Here is a 26,679-nt window from a genome sequence, read left to right on the forward strand (position 1 = left end):
GAGCAAAGGAAGCTTACAGGTGACCAGACTTGAAAGTGAACCTCGCCTACCATCTGCAGGACTCAGAAGAAGCAAAACAACATGTCAGTACTTGATGTTCAGCAGCATCCAAAAGCATTCAATTATAATATATTATATTATATATCAGGGAACTAAGTTGCGTTTGTGCAACTGCAACCACCACATTAAAAAAACAAAAATAAAATAAAAGGGTATAACGATTATTTTCAGTAAACGTAACTAAAAAAACCCTGGTTTGGAATGGTATTCTAAGTATATAATAGATATACGTGAACGGTCTATTATCACTTTTAAACCATTCAGTTATGAATATTTCAACAAAACACAGACAAAAAAATAGAGTTTACAGAAACTGGCAGGTTTGTTTTATTGTTATTTGTGTTGTGATTTTGTATATGGATACATTTTTACTTGGATTACATACATCAGCAATTATAAACTCTCTCTCTCTCTCTCTCTCTCTCTAGGTACAGTGTTTGGACAGACAGTCGCATGCAGTGACAGACAGGACAGTCTGGTGGCTGCGGGTGCCGTTGGCACACAGCACAGGAACGGTGAGAGGCTCCGTCTCCATAGCAGAACAGCACACACACTCCTGCTCCACAGCAGCCCGCTCCAGGGAGTAGATGGACTTACTGCGACATTTGCCCTGATGGACGGATGGACAGATGGACGGACAGCGCCGCAGGGAGAGGCACAAAGGGTGGGATGGTGAGTGTTACAGTGTGATTGCATTGAACTTTTGCAGGCTAATCCCAGGGGAGTAGAAGTATTAATCATCCTGTGTGTGTGTGTGTGTGTAGTCCCTTACCTCACAGTAGTGCAATTCAATCTGGTGCTCTGATTGGCAATCATCCACTTTGATGAAGTTGAGTGTTCCTACTGTCTTCCGACACTCGGGCTCCGCACCTTCATACATGCACACACTCATTAACATCAGACAGTCCACATTTTTCAAAATAGTGTACCAGTCTTGCCCTACTTTTGTGCTTGTTCTAGCGTTTGTATTTGCACTCCCATATACTTTGCTTGTTTTTTTATTTGCATTCTATCCGTTTCATATTTGCATCTTAGTTTTTTGTATGTGGGACTATTTCCTTTACTTATATCTCACCTGTTTGATATGAGCTTATATCTCTTATGCACATCTGACTTACATATATGAACGTGGTTCTTATTTTGCTTAGAGAAATATTCTCCTTCGTATTAGTGGTAGTAGTATTTGTATTGTTATTGCGGAGGGAACAGCACTTACACATCTCACAGCAGGTTGTTCCAATCTGGTTAATCTTCCCCTGAAAACAAACAGGAGAGAATACATTTAATAAAAAAAAGGGGTTGGCAGACACAGAGGTTGAGGAATGGGAACACTAGGAGATGGATGGAGGACAGTTTTTGGAGCGGTCGTACCCCCTGGTCCAGGCAGGTTTGGTGGTCAAAAGGAGGGCAGGTGGTCACTCTGGTTTGCAGAACAAGATCCCCTTTGTTGTTTACACCACAGGTATACTGGCTGCAACCCTCCTCGCTAGTCGTGTTCACCTACAGGGACAAAGGCACACACATACATCAATATTCATGAGTTACAAATAGAAATAAACATCAAACATAAACATTACCGTTCCTATTTTTTCTTGCAACAGCAAATAAGTGTACGAGCATGTATGTCTGCATTCTGTGTATGACACGGTTCATGAGCAAGGCATCGTCTTTTCTGCTAGGCACCTACCTGCACACTGATCAGCTGTCCGTCTGGCCTTTGCATGACGCAGGCAGTGGGAACACACCGACCACAGCAAGCATCCTCCTCCTTCTCCAGAGTGTATCCCTGCAAACAGTGTGGTTGGTACTTGTTAGTTCATATGGGAAGACATCAGGAGGACTTTATTGTAAAAACAAAGACAAAAATTTGCCCCGGACACTTTCATGCAAATAAATAATTCACTGTTTACCTCTGTAAGTGGAGTGAATCACGGAAAACGATGTGGCCACAATGTAATGTTGAGTAAGGAGGGAATGTGGTCGGCGGATTAGAAAATGATGAATATGACGGACGTTTGAATTTGTTGGTTAGTCATGATGATGATGATAATAATGAAGACAAATTATGACGGTGATAATAATAAAAAATGATGATGGGATGCTGATTTACCATGGGGCAAGCAGTGCATGTGGTTTTCCTGCAGGACAGTTTGTATTTCCTCACAGCACCGTCCTCCACCGTACACGCACAGTGTGTACACACATCCAGCATCAGCTTCTCCCCCGCCTGCACAAACACACACAGGTGGAGCACTGAAGGAACCACTCCAAATGTTCAAATGTGGAAAAAAAAAGACGTTTCTGCACAACTTACTCCTATCACAGTGTTGTTATGGACGCAGGCGTCCAAAGGCGCTGTGGAGAGAAAAAGCACAAATGATTTAAATGCTATTCATTAAACAGCACATTAAACCCCAGGCTTTGTAAGGTCATGTGAGGACAACCGACTCTGGGCCGTCACCAATGTGAGAGTGGCATCTGCTGGACAGATGCTGCCACTGCAACTTAGTGTATGTGTATTATATTGTGCCTGCTAGTTGAAGGCTAGTCTCCTAACTCATAACACCATCCTGCCGTATGGAATGTAATGGCAGTAAATGTGTGTTAATATGTGTGTCATTACACATGCATGTTTACCGCAGTGGCAGCGAGGGCAGCAATCCTGGGTGTCGCAGCGCAGCTCGGTTCCCAGCGGGCATGACGGCATGTCCATAGCGGAGCAGCTGACATTTGTTGCAGAGACGAACACTTCATCTTTCACTTTCACACACTTCTGTAACACACATTTATCCTGTGGAGTCTGCCATACCTCTCCCACCTGCAAAAAGAAACACAGAAATGAAAAGTAAATAAGAGAGAAGGGGAAGAGCTCCATCGTTCAGGCATTTTTGATTTCTTATAAAACATACACGTCTGAGTTTTTGCCCAACAAGTGTGTCCCCTCGCATCTCTCCCTCTGACTCCACACAGCTGGTTGTTGTGCATTTCCCGCAGCACTCTCCTTCTGATGGAGTGTACGTGGAGCCCTGAAACATGTAACAAACATATAAGGATTCATGGTGATAAAAGCATAATGCAAACGTGTATGTTTGGTGTGTGTGTGTGTGTGTGTGTCTCACCCGAGGGCAGGTTCGATCACACTCGGGCGGCGTACACTGAGCGATGTGCAGCGACGTGTCTTTGTTCTGTAGCTGGGTGCACCTGCACTTCTTGCACCCTTCGTCCCATTCGCTCCCCACGGGGTGAACCACGCCGCCCACCACACACACCTGGAGGGAGCCATGACACAAAAACAGGACAGTTCAAACAGTAACCGCACAGAAATGGAGACGTTGATTCACTCCTCACACACCTTGTCTGGCAGGCAGTTGGTCTCCGTGCAGTCGCAGTCGTTGGTGCTGGAGGATGTGGTGAACCCGGCGGGGCAGGTGCGGGTGGAGTTCTCGCAGTTGCACACGCATTCAAAGCCATCGCAGCACTTTGTGTTTTTCACAGACAGTTGGCGATGTGAGGGACAAGCGGGGGGAGCTTGAAGAGCGCACTCTTCTTTTTTGCACACTGCGAAGGGGGGGAAGAGATGAAGAGAAACATGTAAAAGAGATCACATGGATGTGTGCTCTGTTTCACGGCTGTGTGTGTGTGTGTGTGTGTGTGCCAGCGGGAAAAGCAAAACATCATAGAGAATGTCTTAATGGCATACCGCACTCGTGTATAGGCTGACATTCCCCGGGGTTTTTCAGAACCACAGCCTGCCCGTCCTCACAGCGGGGCACCTCAGGGAGGTCGCAAGTCACCAGATCACACACTGAAAAAGTCACAGAGTGAGACAGTCTGCTGCAGTCGGGTGAGATATACACCCTGAGATGCAATTGTCTGGTGGATAAAGAGTAATGGATGTTCGGCTAGATTGTGTGTAGTTATTATGTTATGATGTTACATTATAATGAACACTCTTTTGATGTAATAATGCTACATGCTAGTGTTTTTTTTTTACATACCACACTCGTACTCCGGGCAGCACTTAGACCCTCTCTTCTCTCTCAAGATCTCACAGGCTCCACATATTGGAGCTACACACACATACACATAGATTAAAGTGTTATTTCCAAACCCACAATGGAACAGTGGACATATGTTTTACTGTATGACTTTTTTATTTTATTGCCTTTGACGTCATTGCAGGGCCGGGGAGTGCAGTTGATGTGTTCTTGGTCCAAACACGAGCAAATCAAACATGGGTTCTCATCTGGTACCCAACTCTGCATGTACTGTATGAAGGAAATCATTGTTGTTAGACACAAACACTAGAGGGCGCTTACAGCACACTTTACTGGTGAACACCTGAACGGTTGCACCTTCCAGTTCTATCTGCATGTGTGTCTGTAACTGAGAAGTTGACTTTGATTTTCATTCAGTCACACTTTTTCTCGTCCTCTCACGTGTCTCACCTTATACTTGCGTCCCTGAGGGTCAACACACTGCCGGCATGCGTCTGGGGACACACACTGTCCATGATGCAAAACCGTCTCTGCGGTACAGAAACAGCCCTCGGTAGGTGTGTCCATACAGGACGACTCGTTGCCCCTGGCAACCGACCAGTCGCCTGGCAACGCCTGTATGCTACCACAGTCGTCCACACACCCTGTCCGACATGCATCGTACTCCATGGAGCTGGGGCACTGTAACGCTGTAACACACGGATCAGGTGAAAGTTTAAGATTAGGCTCGGGCTGGCCGTTGACTTGAAACAAATACACATTCACATATCAGAAAACTAACTTACGGCAGAGGTGGGGGCCCCTCCAGTCCACACACACACCTCTCTGTCTACAGAGGCGTGCATAGGCAGAAATGAGCTCACACACATCGGACTCCTCGCACGCCTGCTCCTCACACTTGGCAAGGAACACCTGGACGGGAATGTATGGGTGGCACGGCTCGAACACCTCAGAGCGTAGGGCCTGACATCCCATTGCAGCTCCAGCGATACATAGTGACTTCCGCTTCGGCAGACACGCACCATCCTCGCCAGCCACAGTCCAGTCTGAGATGAAGCCTGGCCGGTCAGTGGTCGAGCTGCCGTTACGTAAAGACAGGACGTTCAACGTCTCCTCCCCACAGGCACCTGGAAGGAGACAGATTAACAGCTGTGCTCGGAGCACATTTTACACTTTTGAATACATTTTACATTTTTTTTGCTTTTGTTACCACAGAGTCCAGCGGTGTTGCCTGTGGTGGTGGAGCCGAGCAGTGTGATGGTAAACTCATTGCTCTGGGGAGTGAACGTCAGGACGTAGCCGTGGTCCGATTTAAGCTGCAGCATCACTCCTCCATAACGTACAATCTCTAGGCCAGAGAACCGCCACGGCAGAGCAAGATCTTCCCTATCAATCGTTGCCTGCTCGAACAAACACATAGTTACTAAATAACCCTTCATAGACTTTCAGTATGCCGGCACCCCTGACACACACACATGGCTTACCGTCATATCATCCTGAAGCAGCAGTTTATGCGGTCCGTGGATTACCTCTATGGCTTTCATGCAGACCTGGTTATAATTCGCTGAGTCCTGACAAGGCCCTGTGTGGAGTTTGACCTCCGATCCTTCACTGTTGCCTCTGCTGACAGTGAGAAGTGTGTAGGAGCACATGCCGTCGCCATCCAGCCGAAGCGCCAAGCTGTCAAACCTCACCACATGATTGGTGGAGCTGCCTATACACACGCCTGTCAACACACACCAGGCAGGAGGAAGAGAGTGATTATACAGCAGCACGGAACATGTGGTCCATTAACAGTGAATATAATTAGACTGGAATGCAAGTCTCCAGCACTCATTGTTAACAGACCACACGGGAAATCATGAGCACTTAACGTAGACGGGTTAAATGGGATGCTAGCGACTTGAGAAGCTATTTGATCCTGTGCATACAAGGGCATTCCCAGTGGCAGCCACAGGTCTCCTGGATTCTGACGGGCTGGATGTTGTTTCTGCAGGCCGGCGGCTCCAGTCGGTCACAGCTGACTTTGTGGTTTTCTACCGTCAGAGCCCCACTGGGGTGGCACAGAACAGAGTGGCAGCCGTCCTCCATCAGCCATGTCTCACCGGGCTGAATCACATGAACGGACAATTCATTACAAGTACTACTGTAAAAGGTTCGCTGTACTGCTCTGATTCGTATTCAAGCCTGAGCTGACACGACTCACCTGTCTCTCCATTCCATTATCATCAACGCATTGTCCTGGAGGACCAGCTGAGAAATGAACAACACCCTCATTAGGATCAGTTATCACCAGCATTACGATGTCTTATCGTTGAAACCATACTGAAGAGCAGATTTATTTCTCAGCATTCATTATTTTTAACTGTAAAATGTAAACCTATGTGTCTGTGTGTGTCTCTGTAAGCACCTCTGCAGATTCTCTCCGTGTAACCGCGGTCCAGAGTTAGCAACATCCGTAACTGATCCATGCTGTTCAAGTGCAGCGTGTTGTCTTGGTTGCGGTGGCGACCGAGCACGCCGAGCTCACCCCTGTCATAGTCTGGCCCCACACCGATGGGGAACACTGACACACCTGAGGGAAGAGACACATCGGTGAAACTACACCTGCTCTGTGTAAGAAAGAAGATGCATCGCTTGTTAGTCGTGACTTGATTACCTGCCGCCAGTGCCTCGTTAGCTGCTTCTTGGACACCATCAGCTGATTTGTCAGTCACCAGCATCACCACAGCCTTGGCTACGCCGACTCGTCCGCCGCTGACTGGAGAAATGGCCGTTTGCACGGCGAACTGTAGCGAAGAGCCTGCGGACAGACGAGAGCAGTCAGCGTGTCTGCTTTTAATGTGTGTGTGCACAAATCAGTGTACGTATCCAATACCTAATGCGGGGGCAGCCGTGGTCCTGCTCGGTATGCTGTCCACCAGGTTCAGGAGGTGGGTTTTGCTCTGCTCATCCTTCCAGGTGAACTCTGCTGTGTTGGTGTCTCCGTACTGGACAACGCTCACCTGAGTGTCGTTCTGCCCTGCACACGTAAAGAAGTGGAATTACTGCAGCGATGCAGGGGAGGGACATCTACAATCTGGTACAAATCACATTACATTACATATGTAGCAGGGCATTTATCGGCTGGGTCACACCTACCAATGTCAGCATTGTTGATGAAAGCTTTCACAAATGTTTTCATGTCCTCAAACTGCCTTCCGGCCTTCAACAGGAACAACACATCCACGGGCTTCTTACACGGCACTGCAAAGACATGCTCACAGTTGAATACAGGCTAATGACTCCTTGTAGGAGTGATTGAAATGTGTGGTTTGTACCTGAGGGTGGCAGGCTGGAGAGTGTTGGGAGGACCAGGGGCGGCAGCGTAGGAGAGCGTGGCCTGACTGTGTTTTGAGTGATATTGACCACCTTCTGTACCAGGACTGTCAGGTTGTTGTAGTCGTATATAGTTATCGGCTGTTGAGGGTAGCTGAATGGTAGCAGGTCGCTCTCGTGCACCTTCGGTCCAACGCCGATGGGATACACATGTGTGTGGGTGTTCGTGGTTGGCGGGCGTGTCACTGTGTCAGTAGGTGGATTTTCTGTCACAAGGAAGACCAGCTGAGGAGGGGCACTGGGGTCACGTGGAGCCACTTCGTTGACGGTCTGAGTGACAGCTGCGCCTGTGTTCGTTTGGCTGCCACCCTTCCAACGAATCTCCCTCAGTCGCTGCAGCAGCAGGGTCCTCTGCCGCCTCAACTCCCATCGATGGATCTCCACGGTGACCGTTACCGAGTACTGGATCACAGTGATCCGGATGAACACCTCCTTCTTTGCCAGCTGGGAGATAACTTCCTCAATGAAGTGGAGAGTCTTGTTAAAGTTGAGCTGGCCGACCTTATCAGAGCCTTCCACGATGAATGTCACATCAGTGGCTGGAGTGGTGGAAGCCGGCGATGTGGTGACGAGAGACAGGCCAGAGGGGGAGGTAGACGTGGGAGTGTTGGGGAGGTGCTGCGTGGGGTTGGGCTCCAGACGAGGAGCCGGGGTCGTGGTGGTCGTGACCTGCCGAGCTTGACCCAGGGTTGACCTTGGCGTCGGAGGTTTCTCCACCTCCGGCTCCAGCCCCAAAGTGCAAAGGTAGTCGCTCACCTCTAACAGACGGTCGGGCAGCTCGGCTGTGCTGCTTAGCACATAGGCCCTGTTTTCCGGGTTGGCCTTGGTGATGTCATTCACCTGCGCCATGTTTACCCCGGGGCCCAGCGCCACCGTCAGGGTGGTGATGGCTTTCTTGCGCAGCATCTTGACGACGCCGCGGATGTGGCGAGGGTTGGCGCTGGCAGTCAAGATGATGGCAACGCGGCCTGCATGGTCACGCTTGTTCTTGTCATAGATGTTGATGACCAGATACTTGACAGCCTCATCCAAGAAGGCTGCATCTCCTCCTGTGTAATGCAGCTCACTCACGGTCCTCTTAAACAGCCACTTCTGAACCTACCGACACAAATGACGAAGAAAAATGCAAAGATGAAGAATTGCTCCACAGAATTCTTAATTCGGCACGACACTTGTACTATATATGTCTATCTACCTGCAGGTCATATGTTTTGACTCCAGAGTGGTAAAGCAGCACTGTGGCTCGAGTGTGAGCCGAGCCCATGCGGAATCGTTCAACCACTCCCAGTATGAACTCTTTGGTTGCCCGAAATTCGTCTTCGCTCAGGGATTCGGAACCATCCAATAGGAATGCCAGATCCATGGCGCGGTCACACGTGCCCTCGGGCATCAAGGTGGTGAAGGGCAGGGTTGTGAAGGTGCCATAGGCAGATGTTGGCATGGCAGTGGTGAACATGGCGGAGGAGGCACACACTTCACAGCTCAGTGTGTTGTTGTCACAGAAACTTCAAGGTGGGGAAAAAGCATCTTTTCAAAGACTCAAATTACAAAGCATTAATGAGGATTAAAAATGTGCAGACTGAGTGTTTGAATGGAGGATTACCATATCTTGCAGTTCTCTGGGTCATCATGGTTCACGATGATCTTGTTGCCGTGGGAGATTCTCTGACCCTCATGGATACAAACCTGACAATGAGACGGATCTACACAACGCATTGCCACCTCATCCAGTAACTGGCCTAAAAAAAGAAAAGGATGACGTTAAACTCACCAAAACTACACGCATATCTGTATAAGACTATATCCAATATATATATAGCTCTTTTTTTGGCACCTGGAGGGCAGTAGGCATGGCAGCCTTCCACACAGGCAAGCGAACAGTGGAGGGGATCCGGGTGCTGGCAGGTGATCGGGCAGGCAGGGCCACAAGTATTATATCTCCACTGGCATATCTCCTCCTCTACACCTGGGCTCCTGGGGTTCAGCTCCTCACAGCTTATGGCTTTTGAAACAAAAGGTAAATTACAGATCAATAACTAATAACATAGGTCTCTTTCTTCAAGATAAATATGATCTGTATAATAAACACCATTAAGAGTAGATTTGATAACATCTATAACATATTACAACTTTTTCTGGCGACTTGATTTTGACAGCTTAGAAGACACTGTCGAACAATTATGTATTTTTAATACATTTGGAGTTTTCAAGTTCTTCACACTCACGGCAAAGATCATTGGATCTCCAGCTGACGGACACACCGCTCTCTGAACAGGCCTGAGCGTAGGCCGCGAGTACGTCACAGAAACACGCACAGTCGCCCACTGATGGACAAGAGCACGCTGCTTCAACGCACATCTCTACGTACGGCTCCGCATCCACCTGGAGACATGGGAGAATATGCTAAGAGAGCGCCAAGTGCATGAACCTCAAAATGCATGCGGTGTCATGGGATATGTAGTGTGTAAGCAAGTACAGTCACCTGGCTTTTGCATTCTCTAAAGAGAGGGCCGGTGATCACACGACACGACTGCTCCACTGTTACCAGCTTGACAATGTTGTTGCTGCAAGGCGCCGGTATCTATACACACAATGACACACGAATGAAGTACGACAGTATCTGCATCTTATCCTTTACTAGAAATGCAATAAAGTAGCAAACTAGTGTTTTTGTATTTTTCAGAACACATTCTGAAAAGAAAATTTTTGATTTGAGTGAACCGACCCTTTAATTTAAGACCAGGCATTACCTCTGTTACATCAGCACAGCTGGGAATAACCTTCCAGGAGTTCCCAAAGTGTGAGGAGTCCACCTCCAGCTGGTTGTTACTGCTCACCAAGTCATTGTTGACGTTCCCATCGAAGTTACCACACAGACCGCACACCCGGCCCTACAGGCAATAAAATGTATGCAAAGAAAATGTTTTAATATAAAATAATCCAATCAGTCAAAAGTATAAATGTAATATAAAATACTATAATACATAGGTACCCTGTATGTGGCTGAGATGTGAACCACAAGGTGAGTTCCCCTGTCCCAACTCAGGGAAATGTGTTTCCCCAGCAGCACGGTGTAAAAATGACCAGATCGCACAATCTCCACCTGTGAGCTCTGCAGCACAGGCCTCTTCATCTTCACCTATGAGGGAGGAAGATGACAACCGTGGATGTAAATCACAAGTCTGGAAAGTTTGGTTGCAAGACTCAGATTATTGTCAGGATAAAGCACAGTGTCAGTGATAGAAGTTATGAATGTGTCAGCCATCTGACCTTTGGTTGTGTCTGATAGATTTACTGCTCAACAAATCACAATTATTTTATGGTTTTGTATCCACATCCTGTTCAAGCATTAGAGTGATAAACCATACCTACATGTTAAAGCTTCACTATTTTTATTTCACATGGTTTCAAGCGAATAATCAGATACCTGTTGTTTTGTAAGGGAACCTTTATTGTTATGTTCATATCTGATGTCTTTCACCACGGCAACATTTTGTGTGTGTTTTTATATGTGTGTTTGTGTGTGTGTGTGTTACCTCTCCATGTTGCATTTCAATCAAGCCTCCCTGGTAGAAGATCGTGATAGCTTTAGCACAGCGACGTCCCACAATTCCACAGGCCTCATTCTCCACCAGCACTCTGAATGAACCATCTTCTCCGTTACACATATCCTATTAGTGACAGTAGTAAAAGAGGAATGTCGGGATGTTGCATTTTCCTGTTTTTCTGCTCATTTTGGATCTCTCTGTCTCTTACCTGGACCAGGACGTATTGGCAGAGGCCAGGGAATGAGTATTGGAAGCCATCAAAAGTGACGTAATGCCCCTCCCCCACAGTGCGGCACACTCCATCGCACGCCTTCTCTGTGCAGCGCCACTTCCTGTTCTCACACACGCTGTAAACGAGAAAGCCCGTTTAGCGAGCGCAATGCCGTTATTCATCCTCGCAACCCACGTATGCAAACAGTCATTTTACCAGGTGTTGCAGTCCACAGAGATGGTCTGTCCTGATGCATATGGCCTGTTGTTATGGTAACAGGGACAGCGTTCCGGTGCAATGCAGTCCCTGCGGTGACGCACCTGAAATCAATCCGCTTATCAATCAGCACGTTCTATTTTAGATGTTTGGTGCTTTATCTACAACACACACACACACAAGATAATACACCACCTACCGTGCCAGGTGGACAGAGGCAGCCAGGGATGCAGGCGAGGCTGACACAGGGCAGATCCAGGTTCTGGCAGGTTCTGGCACACTCAAGGCCTTTTTCTCCTGCGTTACACTCTGTATGGACGAGTGGAGGAGGGCACTGGGCTGACCGGCGCTCTGCATACACAAAAACAAATACAATGTAGTTGGTTTCCATGAAATCAGTGATCAGTTCATAAGATACAAAATGAATTATGAACTCAGAAAACATATTAAAGCTATTTAACTTTAGTTTCCAAGTAAAACTAACTAACACTGCATAGGGTAGCAAAGTCTCATGTTAAATGAAAGATACCATATAGATAGGGGATTATACATGTTTTAAACAAATGGGCCTTCAATAAAGTTCCTGTAAAATATTGGAATTGTACCTCTGGGTGGAGCCACGTCATCATCATAGAAGAGGTCAGACAGTAAATTACTCGTTTCAGGGGAGCTACAGCGCATGGAGCCATTCTCGCAATAGCTACACACACACACACACACACACACACACACACACACACACACACACACACAAGCACAGAAGACAAAAAGTGAAAGTTTATCTATGGAGGGCAATAACCCATTTGCATAGTCTCTGAAAACACACATGCAGAGTCACTGACCAGATGCTGCTGTGATCTGCATAGAAATCCTTCGGCTGGTAAAGCTGTCCATCGTACAGGCAGGTGCACAGGTCGGCTGTCACACATTCTCCGGACTCGCTCAGGTACTTTCCAGCAGGACAAAAGCATCCCTCCTCACACACCCTCTCCCCCTGACATCCTGCCTCAGCGCCAGCCAAAGCTCGGCACGTCCGGTCACACACACTCCCACAGGCCTCATACACCTGGCCTCCAGTGCACTCCAGCTCTGACAAAATCAAGGCAGGGTACGTTTAGGGATCTGTGCATATGAATGAATGATCAGCTGTAAATGAATTAGTTACCGCAGAGTGAGGGCGATCTCCAGTTGAGCAGCACTCCTCTGGCAGTGCAGGCAGCTGCGTACGCAGCCAGAGCCGAGCAGAGGCACTCCTCGCCGTCCACACACGCGCATACGTCGTAGCGACAGAACCTCTGGAACGGTGCCGGGTTCACCAGATAGTGGCACGGACTGAACACGTCCGACGTCATCGCCAAACATGCCTCTTCTGCAAAACGCACTGAGAGGTGCAGCGTTGGTTAATTCTTTGTCGTTGTCGTGGTGATGTGTGTGATGTGGGGGTGTGTATACCTCTTTTGGGGTTGATGGCACATGGATCGCTCTCATGTTTGTGGGCAGATTCACAGTCTCCGCTGATCCCCCACGACTGGCCGAATACCTGAGGACCCGCCTCAACCAGACCAGAGCCAGACATGAAGTCATCACCTTGGTTACCGTTAAAGTTGCCACAGAGACCGCAAGTGCGCCCTGCCCATTGGGGTCCCAGCTGTGAAGGCAGACAGAATTCAGTGAAGTTGTTTGCTAATTATGTCACATAATGTACCATTACCCCCTAAATATCTTTAACATTAGAATTGTTTTACCTTAAAAAGCACGCGGCCTCGCCCATCCCAGTCCAGACGAAGGTCATCTCCAAACATGACACGCACAGAAGACTGCACGGATCTCTGGATATGTAGACGGCCTGTAAACAATTGCTTATAAAATGAACGGTCCTCCTCAAAAATTAACATGATTATGCTGATAATAATGATCACACAATTCTCAAGAAACCTAGTCATCAAAGAGTGGATCATCTTTATTTGATATTTATATTCTGGTATTGACTGGATGTCTTCTATGTCTTCAGGATGGAGCCTGTTTTTTGCAACAAGTCCTCCAACTCATACGACCACAGTTGTCGTTGGTCCATGCACTCGAATACGACCTCTGGGAGCGTATTGCGGAGATTCTTCCGCAACGATAGTAGTGGTTAAGGTTAGGGTTAGGTCGACGTGTGGAGGCGGTCTCTGCCGATGATGCACGCGCGGGGGGGGGGGCGGTTGCGCGGGGGGGCGCGCGGGGGCGCGCGGGGGGGGGGGGTGATTGACGGGGGGCGCGCGGGGGGGGGGGGGGGTAGCGCGCGGGGGGGGGTGATTGACGGGGGGCGCGCGGGGTGGGGTGGGGGTGGGGGGGGGTTGGGGGGGGTTGGGGGGGGGGGGTGGGGAGGGGTGGGGGGAAGATTTCGTGGAATCGGGGTAGGTTTAGGTCGACGTGTGGGGGGGGCGATCGTCTGAGACACCGGAGTGTCGATATTTACTTGACCGCTAGAGGGCGCGCTATTTTGAAACGTAACATATGGTCGTAATTCGGTGCTTGACACACGACCTATGTGGTCGTTTTCTCGAGGAGGACAGTCTGGTTTTTTATGTATGTTTGATTTTTCATCTTGAATATATAATAGGCTGAAGTACTATATTTCCAGTGCTTTTTCCTTATAAACATCAGGCTTGTTATAAGTATAATACCACATATAGTAAAATATGCTTAGAGGGACTATAAAAATGGTTGATCTCATCCACTATTCTGCCAAAGTGGCATACCATGATGCATTGGGGTCTGGATGTCCATGCTGTTGACAGAGACAACTCCTCCATGCTTCAGCTTCACTGTCATGTCCTCCAGAGAGGGCAGGCTGAGTGTCACAGAGCGTGTGCACACAGCATCCTGATCATCTGCACACTGAAAGACAATACCAACAGCCAAAATGCTGTAGGTGACGAAGGAGCTCGTGGCAGGAAAGTAACAGAATATATATATTTGTTCAACCATTACCTGTACGTTCTCAATGATGACAGAGAATCCATTATCTGTGCAGTCCCTGGCCAGCAGATACTGACAGTGACCGGCGAAAGTGAAGAACTTGTTGTCAAAGGTCTTGAAGTGAGACTGTCCCACCACCAAGCACTCACCTGTACACCGAACACAAAGACACAACCAGAGAAATTAACAACCCGGGACTCCATTGACCAGGAGACAGCGTACTGATCTCTCTCACCAGGGCAGCCTTCATTGGTGCATTCCCAGGAACCGTGACGACACACACTGCAGCAAGGAGACAATTGAGTGAGGAAGCATTGCATTTCTTTTATACAGCAATATCTCTGTATCATGTATTTATTCATGTTTCTGCTCGCTCCCTCACCATGTGTTGCAGTCCTGTGAGATAGTGGATCCTGGAGGGAAATGTCGTCCCATGTGCACACAGGAACACTGTGAAACCTCCACACAGCGATTACCATCCAAAACCTTACCCACTGAGAAACACACACACACACACACACCATGTTACAACTACTAGTAACAGAGCAACAGAGAGTGAAAGAAGGAGAAACAGTGAGCGGGAGGTTACCAGGGCATGTACAGCCATCCAAACACTCTTCCTTGCAGACCTCTTGGATGTTGAGGCTGTGGCAGGTTGTAGAGCAGGACTTGGTGCATTCACTGTACTGCATCCCAATGGGACACTTGGGGACTGAACGCACAAACACACACATTTAGATTGTGAACGGGACTCCATAGCTCGTTTCTTACTGACTGACAAACTTACAACACTGGCTCTCCTCCAGCCAGCCGCGAAGGAGTAGCCCGTGGGCGTGGCATGTGCGAGCATACTCCAACAGGATTGGACAGTAACAGTCCTCCCCCTCCCTCTGGTCACAGTGACACGCCTCCTCCTGACACAGCAACAGGAAGGCCTCAGGAGAGACCAGGTGGGCACAGTGCAGGAACACACTAGACGTCTGCAACACACTGCAGCCGGACAAAACCTACACACACACACACACACACACACACACACACACACAGGCAAAATGAATTCAAGCGTGCAATGTGGTTAAATAAGTTCCTGTAGCACCGGACGTTCTTGCTAATACTGGCTGATCAAAATGACCTTTCAGAAAAGTTTTTAGAGAAGTAAAAATCATCCACTATTTGCCACAATTTGAATCATTTTGCAATAATACCAGATCATTTTACATTATAAAGAACTGTACCAACTCAAATTATCACTCACAAAGTCAAAATTGTTGTAGGCTAGACAGAACGCAATACTGTATACAGAGAAAAGAGTTGCTCAGTTAGTGATTGTAAGGAAGTGAATTAGTGAATAAAAGGTGTCCTAACACATATGCATGTGTACGTGTGTGTAAACGGTCCTCTCACCGCTGAACTCTCTTTCGTGCTGTTACAGGACTGGCTGAGACTTGAGACACGTTGACATGACTGGTCGGCCCCCTTCACTGCCCAGGAATTTGCAAAATCATAACTGTCCTCTGTTATGAATCCTACACACACAGAGACACAGACGCACACACATTAACAAGTTGACAGATTTCTCCTTAATCTCATCCTACCACGACTGTTCCTCTTGCTTTCTTTTACCTTGTTATCTTTTCCTGTCCTGAGCTGCTACTCTTCCTGTTGCAGAGTGCTAGCCACTCAAATCATTTCCTAGATTCCAGTAATAATGAACTCCTCACACATCCCATAAACACGCACAGTTACAGACCCGTTTTCCCTGCATGATCTTACCCTCTTGAGCTGTATATTCATCAGCTGTTACAGAGTTGAAGTTGCCACAGAGGCCACAGGTGTGGTTGGCATTGTGTTTGGTCAGTGTCAAGGCCATGTTGCCTGCATTATCGATGGTAACAGTGAAGCCAAACTCCTCACTCCAGAGCTTGTAAGAGCCGAGCTCTGTGCCCACAAACACAGAGTGAGATGCATAGGGCACAGATAGTCTGCAAAAAAAAAGGAGGCACATATCAAGCTATAATCAAACAATGGGGTTATTTCTTCTGCAATAAATCAATATGAACAAACGATTTACAATTTTTGCATGAAAAAATGACATTACTCAACCTTGTTTCTCCTTGTGAGAGCCTTCCGTCTACAGACAAGTGCAGCTCAAAGGCATCTCCCAGAAACAGAGTGACTCCAGTTCTTTTGCCATTGACAAAATCACCTGCGGATAAAACACACATTTATTTCATCATCTTATCTTTACAAAAGTCTGACATAACAATGGGGATTTTTGAATCGTCAGAAAATTATAAAAGAGAGCATAAATGAGTAAACAGATTGCAATATCAATATACACATTTTTAGTACATGCATCCCACGGGAATCTGCTCTGAATGAGCAAACCAATCTGTATGTTTCTTCACTGAACGGTCTGAGTGTGACTCACCCAGGAGTGTGAAGGACCGACGACTACAGTCTCCAGCCAGCAGGTAGCTGCAGTCTCCGGGGAAGTCGTATAAAACCCCATCAAACGTGTGAACGTGATGTCGTCCGAACAGACTGCATCTCCCTGTCATACCTGCCACGCACGCTGGACACAGACAAAACACACTTATATGCAACTGTAGAGGTAGGACAAGAGGTACATTCAACACTTCACATATTAATGGTTTATAAGTAACACCGTGTTACTTTTGAGTGCAAAAACCACGAGGGATTTGGACATCCTCTGATGTCACACTCACCTGTCAGTTGCAGGAGAACCCAAATGCCTCGCCAATACCTCCTCATACACACCTGAAACACATATAAATATGCTCCATTATCATCACCATCACCTCGAACAGAATCATCATCTTATATTTAAATATCACATTATTCTTCTACATTCCTCCAAAGTTAGTTCCTACCTCCATGGCTCCTGTTAATCCACAGAGTTGCAAAGGAAAGGCGAACACGATCCAAAATCAGAGAATCCAAACGTTGCCGTTTTAGAGCATAGTAGCCGTGTGATGGCCTCAGTCAAAATGGGCTGAAGTGGGAAGTTGGTCAAGCACGCAACCACCCTGGAATCTATTTTATAGCATAGCTGCTTTCCTTTTAAGACCCGTCCCCTTTTGCCAGGTTATGTCAAACAGGGCAGAATATCACTCTGTCCAAAGCTCAGGGCCTCCAGACTGACACCATCAAACACACTCAGAAGGACAATGCCAGGATATGCCCACTGAACGCCTGGTTGAGTGATTAGTCTACACATGCGTATCTGTATCGGCGCCAACCCAAACAATTCTCTGGAAAACACACTTACTGGGGATATCTCACGCAATAACACCGCTGTGGTGGAGCACATGCACAAACACATGACTAAGCTGCGCCAAAATGACACACAGAAATACACGTACACACACACACTGGGAACAGCAGGTCAGCACTCTCAGGTGCAAACTTCTCTTCATAGCAAAAAGACAAAGAACCGTTCTACAAATATGTGCCTATAATGAAGTGAAACCACCTGTGGGGGTGGGCCAAATGTGTGTAGGTGCTTTAGGAAAAGAACATTAACGATGACTTTGTTTTATTGAAGTGTCCCAATCAGCCACGTCAGTTTGAAAGTGAAACTAAAGCAGCTACATGAATTCATTTGGATGTTTTGAAGCCTCCAGTTCAGCATTTTGGCCCCCATCTTGAAATTTTTGCAACAAGTGAACGGAAGCGACCATATTTGGACTGCGGAGGAGCGACGGGTGGATCTGACGAACACAGGCGGCAGAGCGGCACCCCGAGCTGCAGCCTCATTACTCCTAATTCAATCGAGCTTCTGCTGTGAAGTTGTTGATAAAATTAGCTTCCATGATTCGAGGTAAACTTTACAGCTAAGTAACTAAAATAAATGTTAATAGCTAATTGCATTGGTAGCGTGGCAAAGAGGGTAGTGAGTCTGCGGTAGTGACCTGTCAATCACAAGTTAGACACGCCCTAAAGCATACCATGGTTTATCGTTTATAAATGGACCATGATTTACCTAATGGACTTGACACTAGCGATTAAGACCATACACTAATGTTTACAATTGCTAACTGAGATAATAAATCAAGTGAGAAGTAGGGTCATGGTCTCATTGACTTACATGTAATACGAATTATTTTTGTCGCCCCCTGATGGCAGAGAGAATACGAGTTAATTTCCATATTTTCAGAACAGAGTTTGCCTCTGGCTATGACATGCTTCACCACCCATGTTCAACCTGAGCAGAGGTCTAATAACAGTTTACTAATAAACTGTATGCACCTTTAATATTTAATAATGATGTAGTTGATCATGTCGGTAATTAATGTTGGCGATCTGGTAATAAATGCTCACAGGTTTCTCAATTAAGAATAATATAAATCAAAACATCTGTAGGTACAAATGTTAGTAAGTTATTAATAAAGGGCAGTAAATGTGGATTTTGCACCTACTATATGAATTTTCTGCAAATATTTATATTAGTAATTTATAACGTGTACTTTCAAGTCGGTAGTTGTAAATGTTATGTTGAAATTGTTGCAACATGATTCCAGTAGATAATGCCACTTATCAATTAGTAAATATTAATAGCTAATCTATAAACCACTAGTAAATAATATAAGGTTCCAAAGCATAAAGCCATTATAACCTCTGCATAAATTATGAGAAAGTATTGCCAAATTTGTGATTTGAAATGTGTGTGGATGTAAAATGTCATGCACTGCAGCAGGAATGGTTACAAAGATAACAAAAGCGACATTCACACAAAACCAGAATAAATGATGAAAACGTCAAACTGATGATTTGAATAATAGGAGGCTGGTCTCTGTGTGTTTGTCTGTATGCAGCTCGTGCACCGTGTTCATTCATGTACAGTATATTCACGCCGTGAACGCGCCTTTCATATTCTGGGAAAATTACGTCATCGCACAGGCCAGGCTGCTGGAAGTTGCCCACCACCGCAGGCTGCCGTTCAGGGCATTGTAGTACCGGGAAAGCACACACGCTGAGCACACATATAGGGTCTCTATCACAGCTATAGGCTACCATTTAGAAATGAAGGCAACTGTAATCTAATTTGCATATAGAAACGGTGCAATGGATGGATAATTCTTACTATGTGTCATATATCATTCCAAACCCCTCCTAGAGAATATCGTTACATTAGTGAAAAGTCCCACAAAATACCCTGCATGAATAACAGACAGGATAGTAATTTTTTTTTTTTTTTTTTTTTTTATAAAAGCAAACGGTGAAGCACATTTCACAGTATAAACTCTAATAAAGAGGAACATCTACTGGAGGCTTTGCAGTCCGTTATGTGTGGGGGCGGACCACTTCACCTACACGCGGCGCGCACAGCACACAGACAGCACGGCGCGCGTAGAAGAGCCGGCGCGTCTGCAAATAACCTCATTCTGCATGCTGGTGGTTATTTAGAAGCTCTCTGCTGTTCTACTGTGGGTCTGAATAGGTGATACCAGCGGAAGTGGGACCCATAGCTCCAGTGACGCCATGGCTGCGCTGTCGGGAGGAGAGATGTGCGTTAAATACCTGATGTTCGCTTTCAACCTGGTGTTCTGGGTGAGTTTGAAGCGAGAATATATATGTGTTTCCTTACATCCTGGCTGTGTTTCGCGTGTGTGTGTGTGAGAGAGAGAGAGAGAGCGAGAGACGGAAGCTCTTTGCGTGCATGCACATTAGTGTGCGAGCAGGTTACTATAATGAATTAATTATAGGCTACCGCGTCCCGGATGCAACATCGTCCTCGGTGACTTATCACAGTTCTATAATACGAGTTGCCCCCTTATGTTGGCGCTGGTCACCACTGAACACAAAGTGTCCCAATACGCGTGGAGACCGAGCGGGCTGGAAGAATAATCCCCAGTGGCCAAGTGACCCAGTTCTACTGCGCAGACTACACTGAGGGGGGTTGCGCGCACGGCATTTTAATAATTGCAGCGGGAGGGGGGGGGGGGGGGGGGGTAGAGTTCGTTATTGTGGTGGAGAACGTGACTTCTATAATAATAATAATAATAATAATTAAGACTTCTGCTCCCTCACGTGACGTGAAGAGTTGCGCATGTCCGTGTGAATGAATCCTGGATATACCATAGTGCTATTTGTGTCCTCCCAAGCCTGCAGGGTGTGTCCTCGTGTCCGTTTGTTTGTGGATCTCTGTGTGTGTGTGTGTGTGTGTGTGTGTGTGTGTGTGTGTGTGTGTGTGTGTGTGTGTGTGTGGTTTCAGATGGGATGCTTTGCCCATTTATGTACGTTGACAATGTGTGCAGCTATAGATAGAGCTGAGGATAACCCACAGGGCAGACAGGGATTTCCCAATGTGTGTGTGTGTGTGTGTGTGTGTGTGTGTGTGTGTGTGTGTGTGTGAGGGAGAGTGAGGGAGGGGGAGAGATAGAAACAATCCAGAAAAAAAAGCATCACTAAGTTGACAAAAACAACAGGAACCAGGAAGGAGACAAGTGTCACTCTGTAACAGTGTCACGTCTGCCATTAGGGGCCAATAGCAAACCTGCTCAAACATCACACCCACACGTATGCAGACGTTTGCCTTTTTGTGGTGGGTTAAGGAAGGAAGTGATGATGTGACACAATAGTGTTCATGCAGTCACAAATGCACAGATTTCCGCTCTGTCGGTCTGTGTGTCAGAGCAGGGTTGTCACATTAACGTCCATGCAAACAGCTTCCGGAAGTAGGGATGGGAAATATGTAAACATGAAAGCAGTCTACTAACTACGGCCACACGAGTTCAGACACCAGAGCAGTAAATATGCTGCTTGGCAGGTATTTAAAAAAAAGGTTTTATGTCAACTTGTCTCAACAGAGCCTGTCTGTGCTGCACCCACATCATAAAAGCCTGTATGCCCGCACAACCTGCACTAATACAGACACGCAAACTGTACATGCACGGACATGGGACAGGGAAGGAATTCATATCACATACACAATGGAGGTCAGTTTATCAAGTAACACGACTCTATCGCCACTCCCCAACTGTTTAATCAGGAAGGCGTGGAAATGACAACGCTGTCTCTTTCCGCTACCTCTTTTTTTTTTTTTTTTTAACTGCACCATTACATGCTTCACTTACTCCTGGGAAGAAGTTAGCGAGGTAGCTATTTCCTCCTTAAGAGTGCTGTGTAGACTGAATAAGCATGGCTGTCGCTGGGGGAATCAAGTGTGTGAAGTATCTCATGTTTGTCTTCAACGGTATCTTCTGGGTAGGTGTGCTTCACTTTGTATTGGGTTTCAGTGTGTGTGAGAGAATGAAAGAGAGAGAGAGAGAGAGAAGCTTCCCAAACTAGTATAAAACCATCCGTACTTCCGTGGTTTGCGCTCATCTGCCATTTTATAAAAAAGTAAACAGTAAAAAACAATGGTCAAACATACAGAGAATAGAGAATATACACAGAAACACACACACACCCTTGAATAGAACAGATCGCCATATGTCAGGTACACTCTCAAAGTTAAATATTCACTGACCTGCCCATGTATGTTTCACAATATGGCACCAGGCACGGATGTTTACAGCGCAAAATACAGACTTTTATGGCTTTTTGTTCAAAAAGTCCAGCAATACCATGCATGCTTCATAATAACATACATGTGTCGATGGATTCACATGCTCATTTGGATCAATATTAAATATATATGTTGACGAATAAAGGAATATGTAAACATTTTAACGGTAAAGGGACCTTGTTTTTCTCTGTTGCATTCACATGAACACATTCCAGCATTCCATGCTCTCAGTCAATGAGTTTTAAAACCACTATAGTACCTGATTGGTCTGTCTCCAGACCGAACTGTATCAAGAGTTGAAAAGGGTTCGTTAGAAATGTGATGCTACATTTGAATGGTTATGAATTGTGGTGGGAGAAGATAAAAAACAATGTTTGTTCTATTGATACACAGTCACATTTACATTTGGAATTCCTGAGGAAGTATAGAAAGAGTTTTTGGTGAATAACCACCATCATTAAATTACAACTCGTGAAACCATAATAAGAACTGTACCCCAATGCAGACAATATTCTGGTATTCTTGACGAGTTAGACATGACACAAGGACCGCGGGAAGCTCTTCCAGGACTGGGAACAAAACAAAACAAACTTGAATGAATGACAGGCCTGGAGAAGGCTTCCAGATTGGACATGTCAATACAAATTTGAATCGACAGCTGGAAGCAGCTGAGAAAAGAAGGGTTTTAAAAGTTCAGACAGCAATATAATCATTTTTAACTGGTGTGGTGAAATGAAAATCAGCTAAATGAGTTGAAGTGGGATATGAGTAAAAACATGGAGAGGGTTGATAAAAAGTAAACTTGTCTGATCTTTTATTAAGCTTAAGTTCTCACTGTTGCCTCTCTATAATGGTTTATCCTGGGACTGTACAGCCAGACCGCCAGTGTGCATGCATCTAGTGTGGTAATAACTACCTGTAGTTGAGTATGTAACTTAAATGTCCTGTGTTTCAGCTTGCAGGCACTGCTGTCTTTGCGATCGGCCTGTGGCTAAGATTAGACCCAAAGACCAAAGGCCTGTTTGAAGGAACAGACTCTCCATATGTGTTTTACACAGGTAAGATGCTTTCAGTCCTCCTAAACAAGATCTATCATCTAAACAAGTTCTGGATTATCTGATCTCTGCAAAACTCTAAATATGCTTGCATGTCTTTCTGATATTCCGTGTATGTGTAGGTGTATATATCCTAATAGCAGCTGGAGCACTGATGATGGTGGTGGGTTTTCTGGGATGTTGTGGGGCCATCCAGGAGTCCCCCTGTATGCTGGGACTGGTTCGTACTATTTTTTTTTTCATTCTTCACACAATCTCCCTTATTTTGACTCGACTAACATACAATTCAAACTCAGAAACAACACGATTTCCCTCTCTCTCTCTGCCTGAGTCTTTATGTTTGAGAAGTGATCTCACGCTGCAGCACTTGAACTTGTTATCCAACTGTGGATTGTGGACTGACCTTGGGTTCACTAAGAAATATGAGCTACAGTCACCATTGTTTACTGAACGGTATGAAGGCCAGAGAAGAGTCTCTAGATTTTCCTATACTCCCCCCCCTCCCTCCCCGTCTGGCCCTAATCTTCTTGTACTAAATCTCCCAGGAGGAGGAGCCTATGTAAACTGGGTTCAGCTACACTCAAATGACCTTACTTGTTCACACATGCAAAAGACATGCGCACACGCATGCATGCATGCACACATTCACACACTCAGCTGAGTTAAGTTTTGTCTCTCCTGTTTGCAGTTCTTCTTCTTCCTGCTTATCATATTTGCCATTGAAGTTGCGGCTGGAATCTGGGTATTTTCCAACCAAAGCAAGGTAACACAAGCTTAAAGTATTTATATAAAACCTTTCAACAAGGTTACAAGCAATAGAAATACATCAGAGGACATACAATGCAAAAAAGCACCACGTCAGAAAGAGAAAAAAAAGCCAAAAAATGAAAATAAATCATTGGAACAAAGTGAGTGTTTTTTAATTAATTGTTCCGGGCTTGCTGTTGTTGTGATGCAGGTGGTGAATGACATCACAACGTTCTACATGCAGACCTACAATAACTTCAAGGCGACGGGAGACGAGCGCCTCAAAGAGACTCTGCGGGTGATTCAAACCGGGGTGAGCAACATCCGCTTCATTTCAAATGGACTAAAATCATATCTGAAATGAATTAGGAATGAAACGTAATGTACATGGTTTCCCGTGGGAAGATGCCTTGTAACAGCAATATTTTTCAGAACTCCTCACAACAAGTATTACCCTCGATAACTAGAAGTTGCAGATTCAGCAAATTACTTTTAAGGAAAAGTTCAGCAATTTAGGAGATAAGCTCATTCACTTTCTTTGTTTGGAGGTAATAAGCTTAGAAAGACAGGAAAGAGGGGTTAACAGCTCGACTACAGAGGTCAAAAACACGACTACCAGAGCCTCTAAAGCTCAATACTGAACATGTCGTATCTTGTTTCATTTTGTCCATTTACATGTCTGTGAAGATTACCTGTCTTCCAGGTCATGGTAATCTTTCAAAGCTTTATCGTAGGCAACTGACCTAAAGCGAGTCCAGCTGCCTACGAGAAAGCTTTCAAAGTCCAGGTTTAAAAGATAGGTATGTGACGTAACTATTTCTTGATAAACACATTTTTACATCCACTATTTCTGTGCAGTGTCTCAACTGGTTGCCTATAGCAACCTCAATGTTGAACTATTCCCTTAAAACACTTGTGTTTGTCCTTCCGTCACGCTGTTCTCTGACTGTATGACTGTATGTTTACAGCTGAACTGTTGCGGACCGACTGGTACTGTCGTGGAGAATGCCAAAGACACCTGTCCCCGGGGAGAGCCACTTGAGGTGCTCATCACTAAGGTACAACTAACCTGAATGTGCGTATAGATCAGGTCAAGTACTACCGTATTTCAGTACTGGAGACCATCTAGCAGATGTCAGATATGCTTTAGCTGAGAGCCGGAGCAATTACTGCGTGTCAAATACATAACGATCAGAACGGTCTGACATATGGTAGAAGTTTATTTATTAGTCTTCCCTTTCCGGACTAATTCCCTCAATCGCCTTGCAGCGTTACTATGGCAACACTGGTTTCCTGGAGCCTGCATGCTCTCAGACCGTCTGCGATGTGTGCATTACCACAACTCGCGCTCAGCATAGGTTTAGAGAACGCTGAAAGGAATCATGCGTGTGTGTTGCAGAGCTGCCCCGATGCCATCGATGAGGTGTTTGACTCCAAGCTCCACATCATAGGAGGAGTGGGCATCACCATTGGCGTTGTCATGGTAAGCGTGTGATTAACTGCAACCCATCACGTTTCAGGAGCCGAGCTCACACGAACACGAGTGATGTATGTCTACCTCTCTCTCTCTCTCTCTCTTGCAGGTGTTTGGGATGATCTTCAGCATGCTCCTGTGCTGTGCCATCAGGAAGTCTCGGGAGGTGGTGTGACATCCACCATCACATTCCGGAGTCCTTGTTAATGTTGCATGATGTCATTCAAGTCACATGACTCTCCACTGCCAATAGAAACACAAAGCTTGTTCAAGGGGGATAATCTAAGAGAGGCTGGGTGCAGATATATCCGATTATTACATAATACATCAGTTATAACTGCGCTGCCGACACTTACGCCCACCTTCCTGGACTAGATAGATGCGACGTGGTTATTAGACCCAACTATAGAATGGGTGTCGTCTGTGCTTCAATTGCAATGTAGTACAGACATTTGTAATTTTGTGGTCATTTGATTGAAATTAGTGTTTGTGAACTGCTAATTATCTAAACAAAAGATCATATTATTGTATACTGATCACATTTCTATCATTTGGGGTCATCTTCCTGCCAGAAGAGTCACGGCTCAGGGCCTTAAAAAAGGCATCCGCTACCACTACAGAAAAACACAGTAGTAGCCGATGAAATTCTACAGTCCTTTTTCCATGGTGACTAGTAGTCAATTCAATGCAAAGATGTTCAGAATGGTGACTATGATTCCTTCCAGCTTGGTATTAGAGAGGACCCTTCATTGTGACATATCATGTGTTCCTTTCTGCACTTTCCCTTTTTAAAACCGCCTTTTTTTTTGTTTTTTTTGTCAGGTTTTGTAAATGTCTTTTTTATTTGTAAAAGATTCATATACTTAAGTGGTTGTATGAAACAAGTGGTTTGATTGTGTATTTTATAATATTATTTTCATTTTACAGAGATTGGGTTGATTTATACCATACGCACTGTTTCACAGAGAAAATATTACTGAGAGCCAAATAAAAAAAAAAAAATACAAAACGTACTGAGACGTCTCTGAGGGAATTATATTATGGCATGTGATCACTCACACACACATATAGTGAGAGAGCTAAATGGGCTGTGATGTTTCATTAAGCCATATGCTCAGAAGGTCACTGAAGAAAGTTCATTAGCTAGAATGAAAATTCCTCAGAATTGGATTGACGCATTATTAACTCTGATCGGCATGTTAGATCTAGCTGTGAAGGATATAAAGGGTGTGGAAGGGTTAAAAGGGCGTAGGGGCTTGATAAGACTGGAAACAACATCCAGTTTCTTTGGAAAGAACATGCTCTGAATACACCCCCCCCAAACCTTTCCCTCTTTGATATTTGCGATTATCATGAGTGACTCATATATTGTTTGATCCAAAGTACAAACAAAGCCAAGAACTGTCTTCGTTTCTGAGTCATGCCACAATTAATTAATGGAAAAGTTGTGTTCAAAATAGGCGCGCACACTGATTACAGTAAACAGTGCATAAT

At 45.7% G+C, this 26,679-nt stretch overlaps 2 protein-coding genes across 3 annotated transcripts; one reads left to right on the forward strand and one right to left on the reverse strand.

The window, feature by feature from the left end:
• Positions 1 to 358: 358 nt before the first annotated feature.
• Positions 359 to 17,426, reverse strand: vwf (von Willebrand factor). Its single transcript, XM_084016784.1, has 53 exons — positions 17,270 to 17,426; positions 17,105 to 17,156; positions 16,807 to 16,950; positions 16,479 to 16,581; positions 16,149 to 16,357; positions 15,780 to 15,901; positions 15,163 to 15,382; positions 14,965 to 15,087; positions 14,758 to 14,869; positions 14,611 to 14,657; positions 14,388 to 14,524; positions 14,156 to 14,294; positions 13,157 to 13,257; positions 12,864 to 13,059; positions 12,577 to 12,792; positions 12,254 to 12,500; positions 12,017 to 12,111; positions 11,611 to 11,762; positions 11,412 to 11,515; positions 11,193 to 11,331; positions 10,973 to 11,107; positions 10,429 to 10,575; positions 10,187 to 10,327; positions 9,919 to 10,017; positions 9,662 to 9,818; positions 9,271 to 9,438; positions 9,040 to 9,175; positions 8,632 to 8,941; positions 7,379 to 8,534; positions 7,200 to 7,304; positions 6,937 to 7,080; positions 6,718 to 6,861; positions 6,469 to 6,633; positions 6,265 to 6,311; positions 5,990 to 6,167; positions 5,543 to 5,784; positions 5,269 to 5,458; positions 4,844 to 5,185; positions 4,509 to 4,747; positions 4,226 to 4,328; positions 4,059 to 4,130; positions 3,761 to 3,865; positions 3,413 to 3,618; positions 3,180 to 3,329; positions 2,970 to 3,086; positions 2,698 to 2,878; positions 2,375 to 2,415; positions 2,171 to 2,287; positions 1,748 to 1,846; positions 1,432 to 1,560; positions 1,277 to 1,316; positions 833 to 930; positions 359 to 670 (listed from the first exon to the last, which is right to left on the reverse strand). Exons 1-53 carry the CDS (start codon positions 17,273 to 17,275, stop codon positions 485 to 487), a joined length of 8,553 nt encoding a protein of 2,850 aa, XP_083872910.1. The 5' UTR covers positions 17,276 to 17,426; the 3' UTR covers positions 359 to 484.
• Positions 17,427 to 19,745: 2,319 nt separating this feature from the next.
• cd9a (CD9 molecule a) lies at positions 19,746 to 26,198 on the forward strand. Of its 2 annotated transcripts, none has more exons than XM_084018342.1 (8): positions 19,746 to 19,949; positions 22,865 to 22,967; positions 23,087 to 23,184; positions 23,653 to 23,727; positions 23,923 to 24,024; positions 24,680 to 24,769; positions 25,111 to 25,194; positions 25,295 to 26,198. In XM_084018342.1, the coding sequence occupies exons 1-8, from the start codon at positions 19,881 to 19,883 to the stop codon at positions 25,358 to 25,360; spliced, it is 687 nt and encodes a 228-aa protein (XP_083874468.1). In that variant the 5' UTR covers positions 19,746 to 19,880; the 3' UTR covers positions 25,361 to 26,198. The 2 variants fall into 2 exon arrangements, with proteins under 2 accessions (XP_083874468.1, XP_083874469.1); XM_084018343.1 differs by lacking the exon at positions 19,746 to 19,949 and adding an exon at positions 21,446 to 21,605.
• Positions 26,199 to 26,679: the final 481 nt, after the last annotated feature.

Source organism: Eutrigla gurnardus (assembly GCF_963514095.1).
Source record: "Eutrigla gurnardus genome assembly, chromosome: 9".
Classification (NCBI taxonomy): domain Eukaryota; kingdom Metazoa; phylum Chordata; class Actinopteri; order Perciformes; family Triglidae; genus Eutrigla; species Eutrigla gurnardus.

What these genes read in the sequence shown, in the direction of transcription:
- vwf (XM_084016784.1), bottom strand. An exon ending in GCTGTGCTGATGTAACAGAG is followed by an intron (nt 10,018 to 10,186) that starts GTAATGCCTGGT and finishes TTGTGTGTATAG; the next exon opens with ATACCGGCGCCTTGCAGCAA. An exon ending in TTGAATTGCACTACTGTGAG is followed by an intron (nt 671 to 832) that starts GTAAGGGACTAC and finishes TCCGTCCATCAG; the next exon opens with GGCAAATGTCGCAGTAAGTC.
- cd9a (XM_084018342.1), top strand. Translation starts at nt 19,881, where the DNA reads ATGGCTGCGCTGTCGGGAGGAGAGATGTGCGTTAAATACCTGATGTTC. An exon ending in CCCCCTGTATGCTGGGACTG is followed by an intron (nt 23,185 to 23,652) that starts GTTCGTACTATT and finishes TCCTGTTTGCAG; the next exon opens with TTCTTCTTCTTCCTGCTTAT. An exon ending in TTGAGGTGCTCATCACTAAG is followed by an intron (nt 24,770 to 25,110) that starts GTACAACTAACC and finishes TGTGTGTTGCAG; the next exon opens with AGCTGCCCCGATGCCATCGA.